The following is a 20,327-nucleotide window of genomic DNA, read 5'->3' on the forward strand; positions in this document are numbered from 1 at the left end:
TTTCCCCACAGCAAGCTTGCAGTCGTTTGTTGAAATTTTACTTTTACACATAAATGGGCACAAACATGATTTAATCGGTGGGGGGGGGGGGGGGGGTCTCGAATTAATCATAAATTAAAAAGAGTAATCTTCTTCTTCCGTATTCAGCACCTGCGTGCGAATGTACCGCTGATGGAGTGCCCCCTATAGGTTAGAGCGGGAATCTCCCTCAGAGTCAGGGTGCTGGCGATACCTCGCCCATCCTTCGTCGAAGACACCTTGGGATCTTCAAAGGAACAATGATGAATCGCCTACCTGTGAAACACCGGGATGACAGGTTATACCTGGCACCGAAATTCCAACCAAGATGAGACAGCTTCGAGGCGAGTATGTGTAGTATCGGTACCTCCAAGGTCTTATTAGGCCGTCCTACCAGCCCTAAATCGATAATAATGCATGCGAAAGGTATATTTGTAGACATATTACGTACTCACTCGGTTCTCTCTTCTCTGGGGTCTATCGAACAAATTTGGTCCGAGTGGACAACGATCAGCAGCCCCATGGGGGTCATCGGTGATACCCGTCAAATTCTTCCAAGAGGGATGCCACTTCGTCCTTCGTCTTGCAGCAGTGGGATCATGATCCAGGTTGTCAAGAGCCACAGTCGTGAAGATGTGCTGACATTTCTAGGACAGACAATGTCTGCATTGACCCTTGCTTAGTCGGCGATAGCCCGTGCAAGGCTAACTTCAGTGGTTTTAGGGTATGCGGATGTCTTCTGATACCTCAGGGAGATGGATGCCCCTTCCTTGCATAACCCCAGGTCACGTGTGGGCAAGGTGTACTCGGTCACCTGTGGGCAAGGTGTAGTACCTGTCAGCACCCCTTACCAGGGTAACGGTCCTCTGCCATGCGGTTTAAATGGCAGATGGCTCTGCACATCTGGTGGATGAGAGTCCAGTCGGCTCCAACAGCACGGGCGGAAGAAGGTGAATTCTCCAACGGCCAGCAGAGGGACGGAGAGGAGTGGCGACCTCCCCCGTCTATACCACACACTTACCCGTGTGTACCAGCCATACAAAGGCAATACCATCATTGCCTGAGGAGACTCGACATCAGTGGTGAGGACTCTCTGAAAGGACATGCTCAGACAATACTCATGTAGTAGTTGTACCAACTTCTTGCTCCATGTTTGGGAATGCAACTTGAGGACCACCAACACTGCAAGGGGAGGCTCACACTTCAGGATTGTAGAAAGAGGTCGCATTCAGCATGGCCAGCCGGTTCATGGAGAGGGAGTCTTCCAGGAAATGTCTTCCGCAGGCGACGATTTAGGTCCTGCGACGGGTTGACAGAAGAAAAACTTCAACCATGTCTGAACAACTGATTCTTCACATCTATTGGGAAGTTACATTTGAGCAGACGAGGAATACTCGATTTCAGATCCTTTTCTCCTCTGTCAAATTTTGCAAGAGTTCAAGTAGTCTTTCCTTCGGGTTCACCATCTTCTTCAATCCATGCTGTTCCAACCTATCAGTCATCATGTCCGTCCGTTGCAGCGCAAAAATTCTAAGGCCTCCAGCGACTTCTTCTTTGATGAATTGGAGCAGATCATTTTCGATCATGACCTCTATGTTGCCATTGGCTTTGCCTCGTTCACATCTCCGGGTCGTCGCGTCTTGCTGGCGGCTGAATCCTGGGCAGCAATTCTGATGATTCCCGTCTTCAATGGCGACCAGATTGCCTTCCGAAAGGTGCGCCATGATACGATCCTCCCTCAACGAAGTCGCATTGTCATGAATGTCTTTGGTGAGGTTAAGGTTCTGGAAAGAGTGATCCGTTGCATTTGCTTTTCCTCATTGCAGAAGAAGCACAAATTTCGATTAATGTCTGTTGGTTTTTGGGGTCTTTTTCTTGTGGAAGGCAACCATTGAGAACAACGCCATTTTGCGTGGTCGAGTGCTGACTTCTTGTAAAGCTGACGACTTGTCTTGTGGCAGGACGCATGATTCTCCCACATGGACTCTGCACCTGGAAGTTCTAAGTCTGGGTGGGGGGGGGGGGGGGCAGCACCAACTTCTTTGAATTGACTCACAAGGCTGACTCAATGTCTGTGTAGGTGCCCTCTCTATGTACAGAAACTGGGTTCATGGGGGACAGACAAGTTCTTTAAATTGACTCACAAGGCTGACTCAATGTCTGTGTAGGTGTCCTCTCTATGTACAGAAACTGGGTTCATGGGGGACAGACAAGTTCTTTGAATTGACTCACAAGGCTGACTCAAGGTCTGTGTCGGTGCCCTCTCTATGTACAGAAAGTGAGTTCATGGGGGGCAGCACCAACTTCTTTGAATTGACTCACAAGGCTGACTCCATGTCTGGGTCGGTGCCCTCTCTATGTACAGAAATTGGGTTAATGGGGGGCAGCACCAACGTCTTTGAAGTGACTCACAAGGCTGACTCCATGTCTGGGTCGGTGCCCTCTCTATATACAGAAATTGGATTCATGGGGGACAGCACCAACTTCTTTGAATTGACTCACAAGGCTGACTCCACGTCTGTGTCAGTGCCCTCTCTATGTACAGAAATTGGGTTCATGGGGGATAGCCCCAACTTCTTTGAATTGACTCATAAGGCTGACTCGATGTCTGTGTCGGTGCCTTCTCCATGTACAGAAACTGGGTTCATTGGGGTCAGACAAGTTCTTTGAATTGACTCAAGGCTGACTCGATGTCTGTGTCGGTGCCATCTCTATGTACAGAAACTGGGTTCATTGGGGTCAGACAAGTTCTTTGAATTGACTCACAAGGCTGACTCAATGTCTGTGACAGTGCCATCTCTATGTACAGAAACTGGGTTCATGGGGGGCAGACAAGTTCTTCTTTACTTTGTTTTTGGCACAGCACACCTCGTAACATAACAGGGCTCGTGATGACGAATAAGAAGGTACGTAAACCGGAAGTGGAATTCTGGTGATCAAGCTCAGTTGGATATCTCATGGGCAGACGTATTGTTCCTCAGTATGATCACGACCGATGGGCTATGGTGCTCGTGTAGTCTCCAGCAATGGGTTCATGACCTGTCCACGAAATAGCATCATAAAAGTCACGACAGAAAGTATATACAGGGGGATCTTCAACATCCACCAACTAATGGTCACATCAAATGATCAATAGGACCAATAGGACACAGATACTTTTCTGGGTGGCTTGCATCAGGATGATAGGAAACAGCAGACAGTAGCTGTCTGATCTTTGACAATTCTTGGGATGCCATTTAATTGTACACGACGTCACTCGGCTACTGATATGAACTGATAATAAGAGGTTACAGGTAACCCACCGATGTACTAACCAGGTGTAAAGCTTGTGATGTTTTAGTCCATTTTTTGGTTTCACCCAGTACTGAAGATGAGTCATGTCTGGTGTTCGAGGAGAATGCCTCCGATGGATATCTGATGTTACTCAATGTTGTATATTTAGTGTAAAAACTCAACTTGGAACAATCCTTCTCAGACATGGAGAATCCTGAAATATCAGCAACGGGCCGGAGTCTTCAACCCGATGGTGTGCACTACATGGTGCTGTCCATGGACCCCACATGTTCCGATGTCCCTGGAAAGAGTCAGGCTTAGTACGAATACTTTGTTAATCGTGCACGTCTCTGGACAATGGATAATCCCAAACACCTTCAGTGTGTGTATATATATATATATGGAGGTGTGTGTGTGTGTGTGTGTGTGTGTGTGTGTGTGTGTGTGTGTGTGTGTGTGTGTGTGTGTGTGTGTGTGTGTGTGTGTGTGTGTGTGTGTGTGTGTGTGTGTGTGTGTGTGTGTGTATGCGCTTGACACTGTGTGTTTGTGTGTGCGCTTGACTGTGTTTGTGTGTGCGCTTGACACTGTGTGTTTGTGTGTGCGCTTGACACTGTGTGTTTGTGTGTGCGCTTGACTGTGTGTGTGTGTGTGTGTGTGTGTGTGTGTGTGTGTGTGTCACTGTGTGTGTGTGTGTGTCAGTGTGTGTGTGTGTGTGTGTGTCACTGTGTGTGTGTACCTACTTGGTGGTGTTTTCCTGGTGTTGTGCACCTTCACCTCGCTTGTTATACACGCTTCGATGACCTCGTCCTCGCCGAAAAGGAAGGACGCAGACTCCCTCCCTTTGCTTTGCCTGTAAACGCCGCGCCCCGCATTCCCGTCGTGTGTCTCCAATACGACTCAAGGATCGCCGGCTCGATGGAAGGACCCGACAAGCCTTCGTGGCTGGAAACCCCTGAGCTCGACGAGGATGCGCTGCTTGAGGTCCCCGAAGGAGCCAGGCAGTCCGGGGTTTGCACCCGGAGGAGAGGTGCGCACCGCCCAGGGGGGGTCCAGTGGACCCCAATCGGGATGAGCGAGGGAGCAATATGATGAGTTTGCACGATTAATTTTTACATTTAAAAAAATTTGTACCTATATATATATATACATAGTTTTGATTAACTTCAACAAGGTTAAAGTTACCAAGTTCGAAAACTTTTTCGAGACGAAATAACAAATATGTTTATTTACTTTTTAACTGAACTAGAATATTAGACCCGTCGCTTCGCAGACGGAAATACCAATCTTTGCTGCGAAGACTAATCATGGGGGAAGAAAAGAAAAAGGATTCCTGGGAGGTCCTGCTCTCCGTGCAGGGATAACCAACGTCACGTGTTGGCATTTGCAGTTTTGACACGCGTGTCCATTTACCCATAAAAAAAAAAGTTTTTAAAAATTTTTTTTCGGATCATAAACTTTCCCGGGAGTTACCCGAATCCACCGTAGTTGGATTTATTGAAATCCGTTAATCTGTTCTCATGTTATAACACGACAAACAGACAGACAGACACAGACGTGGCTGTTATGAATCTATAAATTGTTCCAAAATGTCCTTGGTGGATCTATAATGTTATTAATTCCATTCTGCACTTGAACAGGGATTTCACTTTGGTCGTTCCGTGTGAGAACAAAACGAAATACAAACAAGATTCCAGTTTCCCCATGGCTTGTCCTTCCTCGATGTGCTATGACGATTTTCATGTACTATGATCTTCCTCGATGTACTATGATCAGACAGCTACTGAACGTCAACATTGTTGTATGACGTTACAACGAATCACGGAACAATTTAACCATTAAACCAAAGTTCTCATATCAATAGGTGATTTGAATATCGAGTATTTCAACACTTAGTACTTTATATTATTTGATTGTCATCAAACTTCCACTTTTTGCTCCGTTCGTGGGGAAATGGAAAACCGAATGTCGTTTGTGGGGAAAATAGAACCTGGAATATCGTTTGTGGGGAAAATAGAACCTGGAATATCGTTTGTGGGGAAATGGAACCTGGAATATCGTTTGTGGGGAGAATAGAACCCTGAATGTCGTTTGTGGGGAAATGGAACCTGGAATATCGTTTGTGGGGAAAATAGAACCCTGAATGTCGTTTGTGGGGAAATGGAACCTGGAATATCGTTTGTGGGGAAAATAGAACCTGGAATATCGTTTGTGGGGAAATGGAACCTGGAATATCGTTTGTGGGGAAAATAGAACCCTGAATGTCGTTTGTGGGGAAATGGAACCTGGAATATCGTTTGTGGGGAAAATAGAACCCTGAATGTCGTTTGTGGGGAAATGGAACCTGGAATATCGTTTGTGGGGAAATGGAACCTGGAATATCGTTTGTGGGGAAATGGAACCTGGAATATCGTTTGTGGGGAAAATAGAACCCTGAATGTCGTTTGTGGGGAAATGTAACCTGGAATATCGTTTGTGGGGAAATGGAACCCTGAATGTCGTTTGTGGGGAAATGGAACCTGGAATATCGTTTGTGGGGAAATGGAACCTGGAATATCGTTTGTGGGGAAAATAGAACCCTGAATGTCGTTTGTGGGGAAATGTAACCTGGAATATCGTTTGTGGGGAAAATAGAACCCTGAATGTCGTTTGTGGGGAAATAGAACCTGGAATATTGTTTGTGGGGAAAATAGAACCCTGAATGTCGTTTGTGGGGAAATGTAACCTGGAATATCGTTTGTGGGGAAAATAGAACCCTGAATGTCGTTTGTGGGGAAATGGAACCTGGAATATCGTTTGTGGGGAAAATAGAACCCTGAATGTCGTTTGTGGGGAAATGTAACCTGGAATATCGTTTGTGGGGAAAATAGAACCCTGAATGTCGTTTGTGGGGAAATGGAACCTGGAATATCGTTTGTGCGAAAATAGAACCCTGAATATCGTTTGTGGGAAAATAGAACCCTGAATATCGTTTGTGGGGAAATAGAACCCTGAATATCGTTTGTGGGGGAAACAGAGCCCGGAATATCGTTTGTGCGAAAATAGAACTTGGAATATTGTTTGTGGGGAAATAGAACCTGGAATATCGTTTGTGGGGAAATGGAACCTGGAATATTGTTTGTGCGGAAATAGAACCTGGAATTTCGTTTGTGGGGAAATAGAACCTGGAATATCGTTTGTGGGGAAATGGAACCCTGAATATCGTTTGTGGGAAATGGAACCCTGAATATCGTTTGTGGGAAAATGGAACCCTGAATATCGTTTGTGGGAAATGGAACCCTGAATATCGTTTGTGAGGAAATAGAACCCTGAATGTCGTTTGTGGGGAAATGGAACCTGGAATATCGTTTGTGCGAAAATAGAACCCTGAATATCGTTTGTGGGAAAATAGAACCCTGAATATCGTTTGTGGGGAAATAGAACCCTGAATATCGTTTGTGGGGGAAACAGAGCCCGGAATATCGTTTGTGCGAAAATAGAACTTGGAATATCGTTTGTGGGGAAATGTAACCTGGAATATCGTTTGTGGGGAAAATAGAACCCTGAATATCGTTTGTGGGGAAATGGAACCTGGAATATCGTTTGTGCGAAAATAGAACCCTGAATATCGTTTGTGGGGAAATAGAACCCTGAATATCGTTTGTGGGGGAAACAGAGCCCGGAATATCGTTTGTGCGAAAATAGAACTTGGAATATTGTTTGTGGGGAAATAGAACCTGGAATTTCGTTTGTGCGGAAATAGAACCTGGAATATTGTTTGTGCGGAAATAGAACCTGGAATTTCGTTTGTGGGGAAATAGAACCTGGAATATCGTTTGTGGGGAAATGGAACCCTGAATATCGTTTGTGGGAAATGGAACCCTGAATATCGTTTGTGGGAAAATGGAACCCTGAATATCGTTTGTGGGAAATGGAACCCTGAATATCGTTTGTGAGGAAATAGAATCATGAATATTGTTTGTGGGAAAATAGAACCCTGAATATCGTCTGTGGGGAAACAGAACCCTGAATATCGTTTGTGGTGAAAATAGAACCATGAATATCGTTTGTGGGGAAACAGAACCCTGAATATCGTTTGTGGTGAAAATAGAACCATGAATATCGTTTGTGGGGAAACAGAACCCTGAATATCGTTTGTGGGGAAACAGAACCCTGAATATCGTTTGTGGGGAAACAGAACCCTGAATATCGTTTGTGGTGAAAATAGAACCCTGAATATCGTTTGTGGTGAAAATAGAACCTGGAATATTGTTTGTGGTGAAAATAGAACCTGGAATATTGTTTGTGGTGAAAATAGAACCTGGAATATTGTTTGTGGTGAAAATAGAACCCGGAAGATCGTTTGTGCGAAAATAGAACCTGGAATTTCGTTTGTGGGGAAATAGAACCCTGAATATCGTTTGTGGGAAATGGAACCATGAATATCGTTTGTGGGAAATGGAACCATGAATATTGTTTGTGAGAAAATGGAACCCGGAATATGTCTTGTGGGGAAATAGAACCCGGAATATATTTTGTGGGGAAATGGAACCCGGAATATCGATTATGGGGAAATGGAACCCTGCATATCGTTTGTGGGAAAATAGAACCCGGAATATATTTTGTGGGGAAATGGAACCCGGAATATCGATTATGGGGAAATGGAACCCTGCATATCGATTATGGGGAAATGGAACCCGGAATATCGATTATGGGGAAATGGGACCCTGCATATCGATTATGGGGAAATGGAACCCGGAATATCGATTATGGGGAAATGGAACCCGGAATATCGATTATGGGGAAATGGAACCCTGCATATCGTTTGTGGGGAAATAGAACCCGGAATATATTTTGTGGGGAAATGGAACCCGGAATATCGATTATGGGGAAATGGAACCCTGCATATCGTTTGTGGGGAAATAGAACCTGGAATATATTTTGTGGGGAAATGGAACCCGGAATATCGATTATGGGGAAATAGAACCCTGAATATCATTTGTGGGGGAATAGAACCCTGAATATTTTTCATATTGTGAGGAAATGTTAAACATTTTAAATGTTTTTATTTTCGTGTTTTCAACTCCCTTGTCTCATAAATCAAGAAAGTTGCGATTTTTGAGGGGGCAGGTTTGTTGATTCAATGAGGTGCCGGAAACTGGCTGTGACGTCACGCGAAAGTTTTGTGACGTGACGGCTTTGACGTCACGCACAAGCTTGAAGATGGGTGACGGCTGCGACGTCACGCGCAAGTTTAAAGATGGGTGACGGCTGTGACGTCACGCACAAGTTTGAGGACGAATGACGTTGACAGGCACAGTTGTTGTTTTCGGCTTCAATTCCACTTTCATTTTCTCGCATTAAGTTTAGTCTTGTAATCGCAATGTTTATGCATCACGTGATTTATTATAAGAATAGTTTTAATGGGGGGCGGGTGGGGGGGCGTCTATGTACTCAATTTCAAGTTCGTGTGCAGTTCATGTTAATTTTGGGCAACCACTATAAATGTATTCTACTGCATCCTACTAATCGGAAAAATGATGTCATTTTTTTCTGTTGACCTTTAGTGACCTTGACTCAAGGTCAAAGTTCAAACGTCATTACAGTGACCATACTTCGTTCAAAGTATATCAACCTGGGTACCAAAATGTGGCAAATTTCACAAGGAACATTGATTATGACATTTGTTTTGTTATTTGCCCTCTCAGATGTTTGCAATATGCAAATTAATAAGCAAATGACCTAATTAGAGAAAAAATATGCATAATTAACGTATAGTCTTCACCATACACGTAAATCCCATCACTTCGCATTATTACTGAATGCCAATCATTAGTTAGCATCTCAAATGTGTTCTGCTGGATCCTAAACTGGAAAAATATGTTGCTTATTGTTTTCTGTTGACATGTTCTTGATATTAACTGACCTTTGACATGTACTTGACTTTACTTACCTTGAAAGTTGAAAACTTACTTGAAAACTTGAAAAAACTTACCTTTACTTACCTTTACTTACCTAGGTGAAATGTCATTTTAACCATGTGATGCGATCATGCAAAATTAGTCGGATGTCTAGAATATTGATTTTTGGATTCAAGTTCCCAATGCTCTTCTTTATACTGTTCATCCATCATGCTCATTTGCTCATGTCGGTTGGGTTTTTAGCCATTGGTAGTATTTTTAACATTTAATTTGTTGCCTAAAAACACAAAATTGATTCTGGCAGATGTCCAAATCACTTTGCTTGTTCGCGTCCCACATATATTCTGTTTGCTCTTTTCAGGGAAGGACTCCAATCCTGTTAAGATAAAGAATTGTTGCTTTTGTAAGATACAATGACCTGTAGTATCTACATGTAGGTCTACAGTCAACCTCACTCTCACTCTCACTCCTCTTGCAGACCACAGAATATGAACTGCACAGAGATGTGTGTGTGTGTGGTGCAGATGATGACAACTGTACTAACAATGACCACGGACATGCTTTTGGGATTGATGAAGAAGAAGATTATGAAGATCCTTTGTTGTGAACAATATAAGAAGCTAATCTAAACGCAAAAACATGTTTCCAGTTTACTCGGTGCAAATTTTTTTACAAAGTGTGTCAACAATAACCATTAGATGCACATCGGAACACAATCATGGTAATGCAGAATTGTGGCCAAAATATGCTCTTTGAACTTTGACCTTAGTTCAAGGTCACAAGAGTCACAAGAATATTGACAACATCAGTCACCTAATAGGACCCAGGATACATTTGTGATTAATTACTAACAATTAACATTTTCTGGAGATGGGATGCACAAGCCATTGTATGTATAACCGGGATATATGTTTAATAGGGTATGCTAATTATGCATATTTTTGTCTTTAATTAGCTCATTTGCATATCGCAAAAAAACCAAAGGTCAAATTACGAAACAAATGTCATAACCAATGTTCCTTGTGAAATTTACCACATTTTGGTACCAAGGTCGATATACTTTGGATGAAGTATGGTCACTGTAATGACGTTTGAACTTTGACCTTGAGTCAAGGTCACTAAAGGTCAACAGAAAAAAATGGCGACATTTTTTCCGATTAGTAGGACCCAGTATAATACATTTATAGTGTTTGCCCAAACTTAACATGAACTGCACACGAACTTCAAAATTGAGTACATAGTACATTGAGTACATTGAGTACCCCCACTATTTCGTCGATGAACCCGAAGGGTAAATTTAATGGTGAAGTTGAGTCATTCGATTTGTAAATGCGAGTACCTGTATTTCCAGGTAACGTGTGCACAAATAGCTAAATTCATAAATGCGAGTACCTGTATTTCCAGGTAAGGCGTGCACAAATTGCTAAATTAATAAATGCGAGTACCTGTATTTCCAGGTAAGGTGTGCACAAATTGCTGACTTAATAAATGCGAGTATTTCCAGGTAACGTGTGCACAAATTGTTAAATTAATAAATGCGAGTACCTGTATTTCCAGGTAACGTGTGCACAAATTGCTGAATTAATAAATGCGAGTATTTCCAGGTAACGTGTGCACAAATTGTTAAATTAATAAATGCGAGTACCTGTATTTCCAGGTAACGTGTGCACAAATTGTTAAATTAATAAATTTGAGTACCTGTATTTCCAGGTAAGGTGTGCACAAATTGCTAAATTAATAAATGCGAGTACCTATATTTCCAGGTAAGGTGTGCACAAATTGCTAAATTAATAAATGCGAGTATTTCCAGGTAACGTGTGCACAAATTGCTAAATTAACAAGCGTTACGCCTAGGTCCCCCATCGGTGAAGTGATGCGAGTTGACAAAGTGGAAGACGCAAGGCGGCCATTTTGGATTTTGACGTGGCGACCCAATTTTCAATAGCGTTCTCCCTTATGCAGAGATACACCCACACACCAGATTAGAAGTTGGTACTTCGCTTATTTTTCAAGATATTTCGCTCACAAGGTTCAGACATATATATGGTGGCGGCCATCTTGGATTTTGACGTGGCGACCCAATTTTCAATAGCGTTCTCCCTTATGCAGAGATACACCCACACACCAGATTAGAAGTTGGTACTTTGCTTATTTTTCAAGATATTCAGCTCACAAGGTTCAGACATACATGGCATCAGACATACATGGCGGCGGCCATCTTGGATTTTGACGTGGGTTGCACCCACACACCAAATTCGAATGCGGTCCTTCGCTTACGCCCGTACGCACGCACGCACGCACGCACGCACGGACGGACGGACGGAGGGGAAAACCATAGTCCCCCTTTCGCTCTGCGGTGCGACGGGGGATAATAAATGCGAGTACCTGTATTTCCAGGTAAGATGTGCACAAATTGCTGAATTAATAAATGGGAGTATTTCCAGGTAAGGTGTGCACAAATGGTTAAATTAATAAATTTGAGTACCTGTATTTCCTCGTAAGGTGTGCACAAATTGCTAAATTAATAAATGCGAGTACCTGTATTTCCAGGTAACGTGTGCACAAATTGCTGAATTAATAAATGGGAGTATTTCCAGGTAACGTGTGCACAAATGGTTAAATTAATAAATTTGAGTACCTGAATTTCCAAGTAATGTGTGCACAAATTGCTAAATTAATAAATGCGAGTACCTGTATTTCCAGGTAAGGAGTGCACAAATTGCTGAATTAATAAATGCGAGTATTTCCAGGTAACGTGTGCACAAATGGTTAAATTAATAAATTTGAGTACCTGTATTTCCAGGTAAGGAGTGCACAAATTGCTAAGTTAATAAATGCGAGTATTTCCAGGTAACGTGTGCACAAATTGCCTGAGTTTACTGCGGACCATTCTGCTGCGGACGGGCGAAGATTGGTGGTTCCTCTTCACACTGGGGGTCCTCATGGCACTTATAAGCTTCAGCATGGACTTCACATCGACACGTCTGCAAAAAGGTTCATCATGCGCCATAAACTGTGAAAAGGAACGCATTACGCATTACGATTACGTAATGAACGCATTACGCATTGCGAAGGGAAAGGGTTCTTTTAAACATTGTTTGAAGAGAGTGAAAGACATAAACCCTTCTTAGCTTATCTGGAATTCCAGATTGGGTTTTGTCATCGTGCACTGTCCGTCCGTCACCTTTTTTGACTTCTCCGGTCAAACTGCTAGGCCAATCCAGCTGAAGTTTGGCAGCAAGGTTCCGCTCCTGACTGGTAACGGGGATTGCAAAGCTCGTTCCGGACTTCCGGTCACCGAAGTGTGTCAAAATGGCGGACTTAGTAAATTCTTTCAAAAATCTTTTTCTCCAGACGCATCAGTCAGAACGCTACCAAATTTGGTTTACAACATTAGACCAGGGTAGAGTTGTTAAATTGTGGAGGCCATGCCGATCACATGACCGGAAGTATGTCAAAATGGCTGACAGTCAATTTTTTTTGGAAAATTGCATAAACTCCTAAATTCTTCTGCAGACCCACCAGTCAGAATGCTACCAAATTTGGGTTACAACATTAAGCCAGGCCCGAGCTGAGCTACATGTCCAGTGGTCCCACTTTAAAAAATCTTTCAACGAAACACAATTGACTTGGGAGGACTTGGGCTCGGACCTGGGCCTAACATACCAAGCCAAGTGTATCACAAGGTGCAGCTATGGTGTGGACGTGGGTAAACCTTGTCACACTCCTGACATCAGTCTCACCAATATCCATGAGGTTTGACAGAATGATGGTGGAGTTTATTCATGGGCGTGTGGCTTCTGGTTGCACCGTACATTAAGATGTGGCTGAGGCCCTGCTGTAGATCGGATTGAGGTAGGAATTTGCGATTTGGCCAAGGTAGCAGTACACTGTAGTCTACTCTATTGGAAAGGCGTTAACATTCACCGGCGAATGGGACAGCCAGTTTAATGGCACATCCAAAGGATGGCATACTCCATGATGCCATTGCCAGCAGAGCACCAGAATGCCAAATTTATAGTTCGCCTAGAGTTGAACCCAGACAAGGAGACTCAAAGGGGGAGGAAGCCATGGTGTCAACTCACGACCTCTGTCAACTCAATGGTGGAGTTGTTGAATAAACAAGGTAAAGATAGCAGCAGCATGCAGTAGTGGCAGCAATATTTAAAGATGCAACAACATACACAGACATCTCTCGGTGAAGCCACCAGACCAAGTCCCGATCCAAAAATCGAGATCAGGTCCCCAAATAATTTGATGGTTGAGGTTGGGGGTCACGGGGTACCACGGGGGAGCCTCACCATCTCATGACGTCAGGTCTGCGAGCCGTCAGGAGCTTAAAGAATAATTGGGCTTGTTAATCTTCAGACAATTCTCTTGGCAAGATGCATAGAGGGCCAAATTCAAAAGTTTATGGGCCACAGAGGCCAAAGCATTCAGTAATATGTATTGCATACTCACTTTATTCTCACCTTTGTCACAACACTAAGCGAAGGGGCCTGAACAGTATTGAACAATGACAATTAGCACTTCAATATGTGTATGTGCTCGTGGCCACCTGTCCCTTTGTCATCCTCCTGGAGAGGTTTCTCAACCCAGAACTACACCAACCCACAACAAACCACCCTTGATTTACATTCTGCACGGGCCATGCCACACCCTTTTATCCATCCTGCAAAAAATAGTCTTCAGAAGACCGCTACAAGTATCTATATGCACCAAACCTCGTTAAACCTACCACGACGGGCTAAACCCCAATGCCGATACTTTAAAGTTGACGTCTTATCTTCTTAACCTCGTGTCCACCGACATGTCAATCCCATGTCCTTGGTGCAGTACTTGTCAGATACTTTCAATGGGCTTGTACTCACCGAGCAAGACAGAGAAGCTCCGCATCAAAGAAATATGATGATGAGGCTTCTGCACATTATCAGCAAGACTGTGAGGACTAGCTGAGGCCTTCAAAGCCATGATTTTTACTTTTTTGACACACAATAGGTGAGTTATCACCGACACCCTGAACAAAAACAAATTCCTGCCTTGTCTACAACTTCGGTGAAGCAAAGCCACCACCCTGATGAGGTATGGTGAAGCAATGCCACCACATTGATGGGGTATGGTGAAGCAATGCCACCACCCTGATGAGGTATGGTGAAGCAATGCCACCACCCTGATGAGGTATGGTGAAGCAATTCCACCACATTGATGAGGTATGGTGAAGCAATGCCATCACCTTGATGAGGTCCAGTGAAGCAATGCCATCACCTTGATGAGGTATGGTGAAGCAATGCCATCACCTTGATGAGGTCCAGTGAAGCAATGCCATCACCTTGATGAGGTATGGTGAAGCAATGCCATCACCTTGATGAGGTACGGCGAAGGCAATGCCACCACCTCGATGAGGTACGGTGAAGCAATGCCATCACCTTGATGAGGTATGGTGAAGCAATGCCATCACCTTGATGAGGTACGGTGATGAGGTATGGTGAAGCAGTGCCACCGCCTCGATGAGGTACGGTGAAGCAATGCCACCACCTTGATGAAGTACGGTGAAGCAATGCCACCACCTCGATGAGGTACGGTGAAGAAATGCCACCACCTCGATGAGGTATGGTGAAGCAATGCCACCACCTCGATGAGGTACGGTGAAGCAATGCCACCACCTTGATGAGGTACGGTGAAGCAATGCCACCACCTTCATGAGGTACGGTGAAGCAATGCCACCACCTCGATGAGGTACCGTACGGTGAAGAAATGCCACCACCTCGATGAGGTATGGTGAAGCAATGCCACCACCTCGATGAGGTATGGTGAAGCAATGCCACCACCTTGATGAGGTACGGTGAAGCAATTCCACCACCTCTGTGAAGTATGGTGAAGCAATGCCATCACCTTGATGAGGTACGGTGATGAGGTATGGTGAAGCATTGCCACCACCTCGATGAAGTACGGTGAAGCAATGCCACCACCTTGATGAGGTACGGTGAAGAAATGCCACCACCTCGATGAGGTATGGTGAAGCAATGCCACCACCTCGATGAGGTATGGTGAAGCAATGCCACCACCTCGATGAGGTATGGTGAAGCAATGCCACCACCTTGATGAGGTACGGTGAAGCAATGCCACCACATTGATGAGGTATGGTGAAGCAATGCCACCACCTTGATGAGGTACGATGAAGCAATGCCACCACCTCGATGAGGTATGGTGAAGCAATGCCACCACCTTGATGAGGTACGGTGAAGCAATGCCACCACCTCGATGAGGTATGGTGAAGCAATGCCACCACATCGATGAGGTATGGTGAAGCAAGGCCACCACCTCGATGAGGTACAGTGAAACAATGCCACCACCTCGATGAGGTATGGTGAAGCAATGCCACCACCTCGATGAGGTATGGTGAAGCAATGCCACCACCTTGATGAGGTACGGTGAAGCAATTCCACCACCTCTGTGAAGTATGGTGAAGCAATGCCATCACCTTGATGAGGTACGGTGATGAGGTATGGTGAAGCATTGCCACCACCTCGATGAAGTACGGTGAAGCAATGCCACCACCTTGATGAGGTACGGTGAAGCAATGCCACCACCTCGATGAGGTACGGTGAAGCAATGCCACCACCCTCGGTGAGGTATGGTGAAGCAATGCCACCACCTCGATGAGGTGTGGTGAAGCAATGCCACCACCTTGATGAGGTACGGTGAAGCAATGCCACCACCTTGATGAGGTACGGTGAAGCAATGCCACCACCTTGATGAGGTACGGTGAAGCAATGCCACCAACTCGATGAGGTATGGTGAAGCAATGCCACCACCTTGATGAGGTACGGTGAAGCAATGCCACCACCTCGATGAGGTATGGTGAAGAAATGCCACCACATCGATGAGGTATGGTGAAGCAATGCCGCCACCTCGATGAGGTACAGTGAAACAATGCCACCACCTCGATGAGGTATGGTGAAGCAATGCCACCACCTTGATGAGGTATGGTGAAGCAATGCCACCACTTCGATGAGGTATGGTGAAGCAATGCCACCACCTCGATGAGGTATGGTGAAGCAATGCCACCACCTCGATGAGGTATGGTGAAGCAATGCCACCACATTGATGAGGTATGGTGAAGCAATGCCACCACCTCGATGAGGTACGGTGAAGCATTGCCACCACCTCGATGAGGTATGGTGAAGCAATGCCACCACCTCGATGAGGTATGGTGAAGCAATGCCACCACCTCGATGAGGTATGGTGAAGCAATGCCACCACCTTGATGAGTTACCGTGAAGCAATCCCACCACCTTAATGAGTTACCGTAAAGCAATGCCACCACCTTGATGAGGTACGCTGAAGCAATGCCACCACCTCGATGAGGTACTCAGCAGAACTGGCACGTGACCAGCGACTAAGTGTTGCTGCACTACCCAGGTGATTGGCCATCGGAATTGGTCTACTCAGTGAGGAACAGAGAGAGAGGATGAGGTCAGAGGGAAAGAATATTGGAATTTCATACGATTTTACTCCACCACATAACTCGGTCTTTTATAAACATTGTGACATGTGAAACATACTTGTTACCTCATGACAATTACATCAAACAGTCGATGTATTTCGAAGATATTAACGAACAAATGTGTTTCCTGCAGCCCATCGGCGGTTCCTGGAGCAGCTACAAAAGGCCCCAATACCTCTCCACTTCCTCGTTTGGATCTCCTTCCCTGTGGTGCTTTGTACATTTGCCACAGCGTTTTCACAGAGTATCTCCCCGGCTTCTGCAGGTACATAGGAGAGAGAGAGAGAGAGAGAGAGAGAGAGTTGTTGTTGTTGTTGTCGTTGTTATTGTCGTTGTTGTTGTTGTTGTTGTATCGCTCCGGACAGTTCTCTCAAACAATCCTACTGCACGGAGACAGCCAATCGATCTCACAGGAGTGACCCAGAGATCCACCACATCCAGGATGGTGTACCCCTGCATTCACGAATTCAGGGCCACGATACAGAGAGAGAGAGAGAGAGAGAGAGAGAGAGAGAGAGAGACAGAGACAGACAGACACACAGAGACACAGAGACACAGGGCCGGTCCATGGGGACCGATCTGGACTCTGACAATGACCGCGCTGCCCTGACAAATCCGGGCAGCAGGGAAGAATGGAGAAGATTTGGCCCCTGCCTTGCATTGGGGGGTACAACCACTGCAAAGAGGCAACTCTGGTAGTTGTAGAAAAGAGAGGAAGCAAAATTTAAGGTTAGGCATTCGGTTGCGTACGTGTGGTGTACGTGTCTGCATTTTTAAATTCAATTTCGCGGCAACCGTTGGTCTGGTTGACACGAAATTTTTAGGAGCCCAGGTGTGCCAAGAAAGTAGAACTTCGGCATTGAGGAATTCGGCCTTCTCAAGAGCGAAGTCGGTTGTGGTGCCATTTAGAGAGAGGGAAGGGATGGAATGAGAGCATACACCAGAAAAAGACTCGACAAGGTGCCACCAAGTCTTAGAGGAAGGAGGGAGACAAGTTTAAAGTTCATTCTTGAGATTGGACAGATGTTGTTTTTCGGCTCTCCAAAGAGTAGACACACTTGTTGCGGACTTTGAGGAATGATCTGAGGTTGTCCTCGGTTGGATTTACTTTTCAGGAGGAGAATGCAAGTTGTTTTTAAGGTAACTTTTTTTATCCATGATCAAGGCTCGTGGAAGAGCTGGAACAGAATGGAAAGGGGGAAACACCAACAGCAGAGTAGCAGTGAAAGTGAGATCAATGGGAAGGGGAGAATGACACATGGGGGTGAACAAGCTACACACAAGTTGAATGAAACACAGCAAGAAGAGGAAGAAGGATGTAGGGATGGAACAGAAAATAAAATAGAACTAAAATGGCACAACATCGCAATTCCCAAAGCTTCCCACCTAATGCAAAGATGAAAGATGGCAAAAAGTTCCACCAGGAATGACCCAATATCAAATAATGAGTCAAGAATTTTTCCCCGTTTTGACCCCTGGGGCATGAACCGGGGGTCAAATCCAAAAAATCGTTCCATATTTAATGCATCCCCAAATGTTTATTACATACACAAAGTTTCATTTTTAAAAATGTTTAAAATGTGCCAGTCATTGCATTTTTTGATATTTGACCTTTTGACCCCACCCCAAGTGGTGGAGGTACGCGGTCTACCAAGTACCGTTCTAGCTTGTATATGTTTATTGTTTTTAGTTGTGGTTTTTGCTGCATCGTTTTCATTTTCTTTAATCTTTCAAGGATTTTTTATTTTGTTCATTTTTTAAAGTATTTTAAAATACAATTTTATTAGGTTAAATTTAGTAATTCTATGGAGCTTTAATTGTTTGTTTTTTTGAGATGTAAATTTTCCAATAGAATTGAAATTGAGTTTAATTGAATGTGTGACTTGTAAATTCAACCTGGGTTGCGTGCCTATATTGTTGTAAAATCGACTTGTTGTAAAAATCCTCCAAATGATTTGCTGTTTCAGGCTCTGGGATTCCTGAGTTGAAGACCATACTCGGGGGAGTGGTATTGCAAGAGCACCTGTCCCTCAGAACGTTCTTCGCCAAATCCGTCGGACTTACCTGCATCCTCAGCTGTGGCAGCACCATCTTCCTGGGGAAAGTGGTAATCAACTATTCCTGGCAATAAGTTACGGTTTGCTTTGATTACAAGGTAATCAATTGTACTTACACTGTGGGATATTTGTACTTACACCGTTTATTTAATGACCGTGGGATCTTTAATGTCAACCAACGAATGCTTGCAGATGTGACGGCCAGTTTAACGCCCATCCGAGGGACGGCACACACATTGATGAATCACCTGCTTGTGAAACACCGGGATGACAGATATACAGTCATGACCAAAAATATTGGCACCCTTGCACTTTTTTCAAATAATTCACCATTTCTTCCAGAAAACTGTTGAAAATAAATAAATATTTTGGTATCCGCATATGTATTTCTTTGGTTTTCAGTGGAACAAAAGAAAAAATGCTGAAAAAATTACTAAATCTTAGCTTATTCCACACAGTAATCCTAAAATGGCCCGGACAATACTATTGCACCTTTTAGAAGTTATTAGAAATAATTAGATTTCAAGCAGGTGATTCTCCTTCACTTTGGAATGAACTCACCTGTGGTGAGTTGCAGGTGCCGGCAGTATAAAAATCACTCATTCAACCAGTTTTAATAGAGAAAAGGAGTTATTCTGCTGTTTTGCGTCACTGTGTGTACTGCAATGAGCATGGAGGAAACAAGGAAAACCAGAGAATTGTCTGAGGAGGTCAGACACAAGATTGTAGCCAAGCATGGACAACCTCAAGGCTACAAGCCCATCTCCAGAGACCTTGATGTTCCTGTGTCCACCGTACGCAATGTTATCAGGAAGTTTAAGTCCCATGGCACTGTAGCCAACCTCCCTGGACGCGGCCGCAAGAGGAAACTTGCAAAGTTTACACACACACACAATCGAAGATTGCAGCAAAGGATTGTTTGAATGGTGGAGAAAGCACCTGCCTGAATTTCCAAACAGATTCAACCTGTCCTTCATACACAAGGTACGACAGTTTAAACTCTCACCATCTGTCGCCAACTCAATGAAAGGTGGTTCTATGGTAGGAGACCCAGGAGGACCCCACTGCTGAGAAAGCCCGACTGGAGTTTTCCAAAACACACCTGAACAAGCCAAAATCCTTCTGGGAGAATGTCCTGTGGGCAGATGAGACCAAATTAGAGTTTTTTGTGAAGCACATCATCTCTATGTTTACAGAAAACAAAATGAAGCCTTCAAAGAAAAGAACACCTTCCCTACAGTTAAACATGGAGGAGGTTCAGTGCTGTTTTGGGATTGCCGTGCTGCCTCTGGCACTGTGTACCTTGAATGTGTGCATGGTATCATGAAATCAGGAGATTACCAAGGCATTTTGGAGCGCAATGTTCAACCCAGTGTCAGAAAGCTGGGTCTCCGTCGAAGGTCGTGGGTCTTCCAACAGGGCAATAACCCCAAACACACTTCAAAAAGCACCCAGGAATGGTTCAAGACAAAACATTGGACTGTTCTGAAGTGGCCAGCAATGAGTCCTGATCTAAATCTCATTGAACACCTGTGGGGAGATCTGAAAACCGCAGTTGGGAGAAGGCACCCATCG

General features: G+C 44.4%; 1 protein-coding gene across 2 annotated transcripts in view; it reads left to right on the top strand.

Annotated features, from left to right (window-relative positions):
• The first annotated feature begins 4,177 nt into the window (after positions 1 to 4,177).
• LOC137424516 (chloride channel protein ClC-Kb) overlaps positions 4,178 to 20,327 on the top strand; it is a 52,873-nt gene continuing 36,723 nt past the window's right edge. For both annotated transcript variants that reach the window (XR_010983942.2, XM_068112042.2), the window contains exons 1-4: positions 4,178 to 4,318; positions 12,039 to 12,182; positions 16,829 to 16,960; positions 18,663 to 18,802. Coding sequence is in view for 1 of the 2 variants with exons in the window: in XM_068112042.2 (XP_067968143.2) it covers positions 4,207 to 4,318; positions 12,039 to 12,182; positions 16,829 to 16,960; positions 18,663 to 18,802 (528 nt within the window). In the remaining variant the exon portion in view is untranslated. The remainder of the gene's footprint in view (positions 4,319 to 12,038; positions 12,183 to 16,828; positions 16,961 to 18,662; positions 18,803 to 20,327) is intronic.

This window comes from Myxine glutinosa, chromosome 4, assembly GCF_964187855.1.
Source record: "Myxine glutinosa chromosome 4, kmMyxGlut1.1, whole genome shotgun sequence".
NCBI classification, from domain to species: Eukaryota; Metazoa; Chordata; class Myxini; order Myxiniformes; family Myxinidae; genus Myxine; species Myxine glutinosa.